This window comes from Tupaia chinensis, unplaced genomic scaffold (assembly GCF_000334495.1).
Source record: "Tupaia chinensis unplaced genomic scaffold, TupChi_1.0 Scaffold000340_1, whole genome shotgun sequence".
NCBI lineage: Eukaryota > Metazoa > Chordata > Mammalia > Scandentia > Tupaiidae > Tupaia > Tupaia belangeri.
This window is the reverse complement of record NW_006159834.1, coordinates 1,871,271-1,881,884: the sequence shown is the minus strand read 5'-3', so window position 1 is coordinate 1,881,884 and position 10,614 is coordinate 1,871,271. Positions and strand designations below refer to the sequence as shown.

The following is a 10,614-nucleotide window of genomic DNA, read 5'->3' as shown; positions in this document are numbered from 1 at the left end:
GCAGTGATTTCTAGTCATCTGATGGAAAAGTGTGTTTCTTCCCAAACTTGAAGTTCAATCTGAGCGTCCAGGAGTGTGCAGAAAAGGAAACAGAGAGAGAGAAACAAGAGCAACAAAAACAAGCAAGAAAAAGAAAAAGATAAGAAAAAAACTAAAATAATAATTTTTTTAAGAAAAAAAAGCAAAAATTGGAAATCACTAGTTCTCAGTAGCAATGAAGGGGTTTTCTGAGGCCTGGGCCTTTGCCTCTCCTGAGGATTTGGGAGGGGAAGAGGGGATTATTAACAAGATAAAGGGAAAGAAGGGGCTAAAAACCCAGAAACTGCTTGACTTTAAAAAATTTTTAAAAGGAAAAATTACCCAAAAAATGAGAAGACAGAGACAGAGGTAGAGGGAGACAAAGACAGATACAGAGACAGGAGGCTGGAAAGTCTTCTTCCTACCACACAAGTTTGAGGGCTAGAGGCTGAATTATCAGTGGAGAATCTTCATTCCTCCTAGTCCCCTGAAATCACTAGTTCTCAGTAGCCATGAAGGGGTCTTCTCTTATTTCAACTTTTACAGCAACTGCTAAAATACATTTTTAAGTTTATTTATTTATTCTATGAGAGGAAGAGAGATGGACACCCCCAACAGGTTCTTCACGCCATGATCCACCCCCAGCCGCCCTAGATCTCTGGCATACAAGCACACCCAGTTTGTACAGGGAGACCTCAAGACAGGAACTTAGGACATTCTTATGTGGATGGATCCAGTATCCAGAGCATTGTGTTACACCCTTTGACCCTCTAAAATAATTTTTTAAAAATTTATGATTCCCATACAACAAAAAGAGTTACAAGGTTTTTTTTTTTTTTTTTTTTAAATGTTCTAGCTGGAACCAGAACAAAAGGGAAAGAAGGGGCTGAAAACCCAGAAACTGCTTGACTTTAAAAAATTTTTAAAAGGAAAAATTACCCAAAAAATGAGAAGACAGAGACAGAGGTAGAGGGAGACAAAGACAGATACAGAGACAGGAGGCTGGAAAGTCTTCTTCCTACCACACAAGTTTGAGGGCTAGAGGCTGAATTATCAGTGGAGAATCTTCATTCCTCCTAGTCCCCTGAAATCACTAGTTCTCAGTAGCCATGAAGGGGTCTTCTCTTATTTCAACTTTTACAGCAACTGCTAAAATACATTTTTAAGTTTATTTATTTATTCTATGAGAGGAAGAGAGATGGACACCCCCAACAGGTTCTTCACGCCATGATCCACCCCCAGCCGCCCTAGATCTCTGGCATACAAGCACACCCAGTTTGTACAGGGAGACCTCAAGACAGGAACTTAGGACATTCTTATGTGGATGGATCCAGTATCCAGAGCATTGTGTTACTGCTTCACCACCATCTGACCCTCTAAAATAATTTTTTAAAAATTTATGATTACCATACAACAAAAAGAGTTACAAGGTTTTTTATTTTTTTAAATGTTCTAGGAGGAACCAGAACTTAGCTGGGAAAATTCTGGTTTTGCATCCCAAGGCCTCATGTACATGCCGAGTGTGCATACACACCATCCAGGCTGGCTGAGCTTGGGGGTGGATCATAGCATGAGAGAAGTGCCCTACCAATTTAAAACAAGAGAATGAAACATGGGGGACAGGTAGGGCATAAAAAGACACACTATTAAATATCTGTGGCTACATGCTTTAATTAAAAGAATATTTGTCAACCTGGTTTTTAAAAAAATAACTATATTTTTTTAAACAATGAACAATTCGTAAATATAAGGAGATTCAGAAGACTGAGAATATGTGGATGGAAAAAAATGTATACCATTCAAATCCAAGGAAGGTTAGAGTAATTATATTAATATCAAATAGAATAGACTTAAAGAGGAAAAGCTTGTTAGAAATAAGGAGGTGACAGTAGTGATCAAAACACAGGAAGCAAAATAATCAGAACTATGAAGAAAAATAGGCAAATCTCAAAATACCATGGGAGATTTTAATGCCTTTTTCAGTGCTTTATAGAACGATTGGTTGAAAAAATAAAGAATTAGAATATAAGCATCATGATTAAGAAAACTGACTTACTGGATATATTTTAGAATACTGCACCCAACTATAGAACTCTTTCTTTTCTATTGTGTACGAAGCATTTCACATGTATACTTATCATTAAAGAAATTGCAAAGGATTGTAATCATAGAATTTCTCTAACCCAAGTGAATGTCTACTCACCAGTAATAAAAAGAAATCCAGAAAGTCTCTGTATGGTTAGGAATACACTGTATCTTAAGGAATACACTTCTGGGGCCAGCAGGTGGCATAGTGGTTGAGGTGCTGGACTCTCACACGGCCAGCCACTTCAGGTCCCACACCTAGCAGCTTGAAAATCACACTGTGTGCACATGTGTGTGTGCATGTCCAAAATCCTAAAGGAGAAGGGATTGCTCTAGGGCCTCCCCCCTAGGGGGGTAGTGTTTTTCATTTTTTCCTCTCTTTGTTTCTGACTCACTCTATCCAGAGAGCGCACGTGCCCTATGTCAAAAAAAATTCTTAAAGAAAATAAATGAAATGTACTTCTAATATCTCAGAGGTCAAAGATCTTTAAGGAAAATGGGAATATTATCCGTATAAATATATTATGTCACGTGTCTTACGTGATGCAGGTAAAGTCATACTTAGAGAAATTTTTTGCTTTAAATGTAGATATTAATGGGTTGTTGGAAAAGTCATGGTGCATTTTTGGTAGAAGAACATAGAAAAATACGTCATGAGTTTTCTGATGACCCAATAGAAAAGGGGGAATACTAAAATTAGTGAGCTCAGTTTTCATTTCAGGAATTTATTGAAAAGAAAAGAACCCAAAAGAGCAGAAAGTTTTACTAGGTCACCAAAAGCTCTAATCATAAAGGAAAAGATTGGTAAATTTGGATATTTTAAAGGAAAAACTTTCCTTTTCAAAAGATAGTATTAAGGGGACCAGCAGATGGCATAATGGATGTGTTGCTGAGCTCCCATGTAGTTGACCGCAATTCGAGTCCCGGACCCGGTGGCTTAAACTCAAACCAAGCGCTTGTGCGTGCATGCCCAAGATCCTGAGAGAAGAATGGAGGAAAAGGGATTGTAGTGTGGCCATCCCCCCTGGGGGGGGATTTCTTGCTTTCTGTCTCTCTGTCTCTCTCTGTCTTTCTGGAGAGCGCATGTGCCCTATAGCAAAAACCTCTCCAAAAAAAAAGATAGCATTAAGAGGAAAGAGCATGACAACAGGTAAAAGGCAATGGTGAAAGAATATATTGACAGCATGTAACCAGTAGGGGAATGAATGTGTATAATATATAAAAACTCCCGCAAATTATAAAGAAATGTAGAGAAAACTATGCAAAAGATTCAAGTAAGTACTTGACAATAAAACGAAATCTATACAACTAATAAGCACACGAGAATATACCCAGCCTTCTAAGTAGAGAATACAAAAATCAAGCCACATGAAATGCTTTATACCATGTAGAGTGTGTGAATACCAAGTGTTGATGAGGGTATGGAGCAGTGAACACTCTCATTAAGTTCCCGTGGGAGTGTAAAGTGATGCGTTTGAAAATAGTATGTTCTGCAGTTGGAGACAGGCTTCCCTGTCATCCAGCCGTTCTGCTCTCAGAACTACAGACTCAAAAATGTGCACCGGGAGCTGTCGAAGGTTCAAAGCAGCATTATCAATAATAATGAAAATTGAGGGACCAACCATTGGCGTAATGGCTATGTCTCTGGATTCCCATGTAGTCAACCACGGTTCAAGTTCCAGACCCGGTGACTTAAACTCACTCCAGGCACGTGTGCGTGCATGCCCAAGATCTTGAGGGGAGAATGGAGAAGGGATTGCAGCGTGGCCATCCCCCCCCCCAGGGGTGGGGGTGATTTAGAAGTAACTCAAATACTTTAGAAGAAGAATGAATGACCAAATCATGGTGTATATTCCTGCAGTGGAAAAAACACACAGTTATGAGAAGGGATGAAGACAGCTGTAATCATTAGTGTAACAAAATCTGATAAACAATGTCGAGTCAGGCATTTGTGTGCATGTGTGCTGCACCCTAGCAGGTGGCTGGCTGAGGCTGGGAATCTATGACAGCATGAAGACCCTGTTGGAGGTATCTATCTGTCTTTCTCTCAGAAGAAATAAATAAAGGAAAAAAAAAAAAGGTTTAAAAATGTGATGTTGAAAAGAAAACCAACACTGGAAAATACATAGTGTATGATTCTATTTGTGTAAGTTCAAAAAGGTGAAACTAACCTGTAGTGTTTAGGAATGATTGTTTATTGGGTGAACAGTAACAAGTACAGACATGTTTCTCTTCATCTCTGGTCCATTCTGCTGTGGGACGTATGTATCAATAAACCTTTTGCTTATAAATAAAAAAAGTTTAGAAACGATTACCATGTAATCAGGGTGGTGATTTGAGCGGAACTAAGGAAGGGATTTGTGATCAGAAAGAGGAATACACAGAGGGGCTTCCTGGCAGTGAATTACTTGATTTAGGTGATAGTTATTTGCTTTCTCATAATGGATTAAGCCCAAAGTCTGTATTTTATGATTCTGCTGCATTTGTATGTTTGTGTGTGTGTGTTTGTAACCACTTAAAATAAAGATTTTTAGGGATCAGCAGGTGGCATTGTTGTTAAAGGCACAGACTTCTACATGACCAACCATGATTTGAATCCCAGACCTGGTGGTTTGCTTTCTTACTTTCTCTGTCTCTGTCTCTGTCTCTCTCTCTCTGGCCCTCACTGATAAAATAAACAAATCAAATTAAATAAAAGAATTCTTTAAAAAAAAGATTTTTGGGGGGAACCAGCAGCGTAATGGCTATGTCGCTGGACTCCCACGTAGTCGACCGCAGTACGCGTCCCATACCTGGTGGCTTAAAACTCACTCCGGGCGCGTGTGCGTGCGTGCCCAAGATCCCAAGAGGAGAATGGAGGAGAAGGGATTGCCCCCCTGGGAGGTGATTTCTCGCTTTCTGTCTCTATGTCTCTCTCTGTCTGTCTGGCGAGCGCACGCGCCCTATAGCAGAAAAACTTCTCCAAAAAAAAAGATTTTTGGGGACGAGCAGTTAGTGTAGTGGCTATGTCGCTGGACTCCCATGTAGTTGACCACAGTTTGAGTCTTGGATCTGGTGGCTTAAACTCACGTGGCGGACGTGTGTGTGTGCGTGCGTGCGTGCCCAAGATCCTGAGAAGAGAATGGAGGAGAAGGGATTGTGGTGTGGCCATCCCCCCTGGGGGGTCATTTCTCGCTTTCTGTCTCTCTGTCTCTCTCTGTCTTTCTGGCGAGCGCACGTGCCCTATAGCAAAAACCACTCCCCCAAAGATTTTTGCAAACATACACATTCTATATGATGCATACATATATGATACCTCTTTACATGTATGTGCAGATGCTGGTGATAAAGATAGATGTTCTGGGACAGAACAGTGCTGGTAACTGTGCTGGAACGTCTACTTTGGCAGAATGCCTTGCTAATCCTACTTAGAGCAGTTTAAACCTCCTACACGTATTTGTGATTACAGTCGAACTGTGATAAGAAAGATCCGTAAACTTTCATTTAGACACATTTTTAGTTTCTAAATGCCATGGATCTCATTTTTAGGGAGAAATCTGATTCTCAACTCATTTGGTAGTTTAGCAAAATGAAAACATTTTATCAGTCAATTTCATGCTGGAGAATCACCTGTAACCTTCCTTGTAATATTTCAAAGTAACATTTTTATTTTTCATTTCTGTTTTCTTACCCACCTTCACCTGCTTTGTAGTTGTGCAGCAGATGAAATGATACACTTTGAAAATTTGTTTCTGGACTAATTCATTGCAGATCATCCTTAGTTTTCATGGTTTACATAGAAGAGCAATTACAGCGTTCTAAGTTTGGTTTCATATAGTTCAAGGTTTTTAGCATTTTTAAGGTTTTCTCATCATGGCTTTCAGTTCTACTTTCCACACATTTCTAGCCCTGCATTATGTAACCAAGGAAACGCCCTACTTTCAGCATGACATGGTATAAGTATACCTTTTAAAGAAATAGTCCAGGTTGAATATTTTCTATAGTCTGAGAAAATTTAGAAAATCCTGGTTATAGGAAGAGTAAACACTAAATTTTTACCCAGTAAAATTGCCTGAGAGTCTTAAGTATTTATTTTCAGAAAGGCTCTTGTTTCTCCCAGATGACAAGCTGAAACTGCCATTGATGTGTATGTGTGCTTATATAGGAAAGCAATGACTAAAAGTCAAATCAAAAACTAAGTAGATTTTCAAATCGTTCTGTGTGGCACATGCATTTCTAAGGTCCATTGATCAGCATTTATCTTAGGGTGTATCAGGTACACGTAAAGCATTTATATAGTCCAGGTCTGGTTAAAATACAAAGCCAAGGGACCAGCAGTTGGCATGATGGCTATGTTGCTGGACTCCCATGTAGTCAACCGCAGTTCGAGTCCTGGACCTGGTGGCTTAAATTCATGCTGGGCACATGTGCATGCGTGCCCAGGATCTTGAGGAGAATGGAGGACAAGGGGTTGCGGCGTGGCCATCCTCCAGGGTTGGGGGTGATTTCTTGCTTTCTGTCTCTTCATCTTTCTCTGTCTTTCTGGCGAGTGCACGCGTCCTATAGCAAAAACTTTCCCCCAAAAAAAAAAAAATACACAGCCAAATAAGGTATATAGTTGTCCTAACAAGAGACAGATATGGATGCCAATATGATTTTCAGTAAATGCTATAATAAGAGTATTTAAGACATTAGAAATGTAATAACACAGTGGAGTTTGCAATGAAGATCATTTAAAATATATAATTGGGATGTAAAGTCCATCTCTAAAATGCCTTATTTTCTTCATTAGTTGTCAGCTTCAACTTTTTTTTTCAACTTTTACTGTGAAAATTTTAAAACACATTCAGAAATACAGAAAATTTAATATTATCAACCACCATATAGCCATCACCCATCACCCAAGAAAGCTTTAAAGTAATGGAAATCAGGTCCAGCCCAGTGGCATTGTCCACAGCATACTGGATTCCAGTGCTGGAAGCCACTTGGTCATCCATGGTTCAGCCCCCTGCCCTGTTGCCCTATAAAGTGCCAGATGCATGAGTGTGCCCAAGATCCCAACAGGCAGGAGGAAGAGTTTTATGATGTGACCAGACCTTGCTGAGGATGCTTCCCGCACTTGCCTCTCTGCACATGCTCTCTATGATGACATTTTTTTTCTTTGAGAAGTTTTTGCTATAGGGCACGTGTGCTTGCCAGAAAGACAGAGACAGACAGAAAGCGAGAAATCATCTCCCGAGGGGATGGCCACGTCGCAATCCCTTCTCCTCCATTCTCCTCTCAGGATCTTGGGTACACATGCACACGCACCTGGTGTAAGTTCAAGCCACCAGGTCCAGGTCTCGAACCATGGTCGACCACATGGGAGTCCAGTGACATAGCCATTACACAATCTACTGGTCCCTTTATGATGAATTTTTAAAAACAGTGAAAATCTTAAGCCCTTTTTTAAAAATGTGACTTTTAAAAGTTCATAGTTAAAAATGTATTAACTGCCCGAGAAAAATAACATCTGTTATATACAAGCATGAGTCTAAGTATACCTGTGGTATAGGCTGGAATTGACTAATAGTTCTTTTCTTTCCAATAACTTCGTAGTCAAGAACCATTAGTGGATATATTTTAACTTTGTATAGCAGGTATGTGTGTTCTAGACATAAACAATATGGAATATTTTATAGAATTGTCTTGAAAACATGAGCATCATGTCTGGAATAATAGAGTGACATTAGTTGCCTTCGGAGCTGAGAATCAGTTTGCTTAGGTGCTGCAAAACATTGTGCAAGGTGACGATTTCAAATAGAAAAATGAAATAACCAAAGTATGTGAAGTTACATCGTCAGCTACTTTGTTTTGAAACACAAATCTTCTAAGATGTATTACCTAAACCGTGCATTTTCTTGGTTTCTTACCATTTTTTGTGATGGTTTGCTACACCAGAACTCCCGTTTGTTCTCAGATTGTGTTTGTTCACATTGTTCTTTAGATGCTATTAAGCTACAGCTGGTCGAAGCAGGCCTGGTAGAATGTCTACTAGAGATTGTTCAGCAGAAGGTGGACAGTGACAAAGAGGATGACATTGCCGAGCTCAAAACGGGTTCAGATTTAATGGTTCTATTGCTGCTTGGAGGTGAGTTGGGATTTACACCAATGAAAGAACATCCTTGTCAGATTTATCTTTTAATTTGTTCGGTCCCTTGGATAGGTTCTGTACTAGGCATTTTCTCGTTTTCCTATCTCACATCTTTTCGATGTTATGACTTAAAACCATAAAAGGAGAGACAATGAACCTGAAAAACAGGAGTCATCACTGTCTTCTGACACGCGAAGAGCTGTAGAGAGAGCCATGGTCCCAAAGGATGGAAACCTGGATGGCTGTTTGGGTCTTAGACTAGAAAAATGCTAAACTCCATTGTCTAGTCTCAAGTTTATTATGAAAAGAACCCTTGTGAATTTAATAGTGAGGTTTGCAGTTTCCAAGTTGGATCTTCACTTAGAAGTGTGAATTTTCTCTTCCACGTGATCTCTTATTTAACTATGTGTTGCATTGACCTCCAGATGAATCCATGCAGAAGTTATTTGAAGGAGGAAAAGGCAGTGTATTTCAAAGGGTACTTTCCTGGATTCCATCAAACAACCACCAGCTACAGCTTGCCGGAGCACTGGCCATTGCCAACTTTGCCAGAAATGGTAAGCAGAGTAGCTTTTCCTTTGGAAATCAAAGTTCTATCTATATTTTATTTTTGCTTTGCCATCACACATATTAAAACTAGCAGAGTTCAGAAGTTTGTGCAGTGTGTTGCATATGCTGCTACCTTAAATTTTTCAGAAATCTAAATACGTACAGTGACTTTCCTAACAAATTACATATTTTATGCAATTTGACTAAATTCTAATGGTTTAAAGATTCTGAAAAATAAAAAATAAAATAGATTCCGAACAGTGATTACGAGGTACCACTTGACTACTTTGCACTTCAACACTTCGTAAACATGAGTCCCTTCTAGTACACAGCCGATGTAAGGAGATGTGCTGTTTTGTCTGGTGATTTTATTTTGGCTTTAATCAATTGAATATTCAGTCTAGGGTTATTGTGCTCTACTTTATACTTTTATATCCATAAAACTTAATTATGAATTTCTACTGGTTTGGGGTAGAGTATTTCACTTAGTTTCATAATATTTTAAAAGCTCCAGACCACCATGTTTGTTTACGAAGTCTAGCACTCCTGGAAACACAAACTCAGTCTAGAAATTCATTCTTACATTGTCTAGGAAATACAGCTTATATTTTTTTAATTTGATTTTATTCCAATATGAACTGTCCTCATGTTTATTGTAATGGCTGCCTTAGTAATAGTTCTAGTCCCTTCTTTGGGGGAACAACTCCTTAGTGATGGCATTAAAAATGGCAAAATATTGATCATTGTTGAAGCTAAATGTTGAATAAATCCTGATTCATTATAATACAATCTTTGGTTTGTAAATGTTTGAAGCATTCCTCAAAAAATAATTTAAGTATCAGCCAGGGTAACAAGAAGTAGAGTACTTCCACTGTCACATTGGCAGAATGTAAGCATCCTTCACAGTAAGTGGAAAGTAATGGACCTTTGAAGTGTGTGATTTCCACTTACCTTCTGATACCAGGCTCTAAAGTAGGGATTTTTCTGATATTTAAAATATTATCTATTCTAAGAATTGTTTCTGATCAGACTTCGCACTCAGTAAACAGAAAAAACTATAAATGTGATGGGGAGAGAGTTGGAATTCATTTTATTTTCATATAGCTCCATTTCTCCTAGGAGATGATGGGCAGACATCAGTATTACAAAATATTTATTGGTATTTTCAAAGAGAAAGAAAAAAATACTCTTGTTTTGTTCAGATGGAAATTGTATTCATATGGTCGACAACGGAATTGTAGAAAAGCTCATGGATTTACTGGACAGACATGTGGAGGATGGCAACGTGACCGTCCAGCACGCAGCGCTCAGTGCCCTCAGGAACCTGGCCATCCCAGGTAAGACCGAGAGCAGGTGGCAGCTCCGAAGAAAACAAAATTCAGCATCTTGGGAAGATATTTTCTTTATGTGACTTGCAACCTGCCCTGACCAAAAAAAGGAAGAAAAAAAAATTGTCTTCAAATTGTTCATAAACATAGATCACGCATTTCTTAGGTTTTCTGAGGCTTCCTCCATAATCTAGGCCTTTGATCAAATCATTCACTTACTCAATTACCTTCTGTGAACTCTTAGATTTTCATCATATCACAACTATGTTTTAAGTACCTTCAGTTGAGTTAAGATAATAATATCAATTAACAAAGTCCCCTAAAACTTTTTCAAGTTTTTGTGTTTTTTTTTTCTTTTGGACAAGCAGACATATAACTTTTAACAATAACTTTAATTAGTCTTTTGATTAAAGTCTTTCACATTATAATGGAAAATAATACAGAAGATCGTTTAAACTATTCTTTTCTACTTCTCTTTTTTTTTTTTTTTTTTGGGGGGTTTTTTTTTTTTTGGGGGGGGCT

General features: G+C 38.6%; 1 protein-coding gene across 5 annotated transcripts in view; it reads left to right on the top strand.

Moving 5' to 3' along the window:
* RAP1GDS1 (Rap1 GTPase-GDP dissociation stimulator 1) overlaps positions 1–10,614 on the top strand; it is a 155,501-nt gene that overhangs the window by 131,655 nt on the left and 13,232 nt on the right. For all 5 annotated transcript variants that reach the window (XM_027773322.1, XM_027773321.1, XM_027773323.1 and 2 more), the window contains 3 exons: positions 8,069–8,212; positions 8,641–8,772; positions 9,967–10,101. In XM_027773322.1, coding sequence (XP_027629123.1) covers positions 8,069–8,212; positions 8,641–8,772; positions 9,967–10,101 — 411 coding nt within the window. The remainder of the gene's footprint in view (positions 1–8,068; positions 8,213–8,640; positions 8,773–9,966; positions 10,102–10,614) is intronic.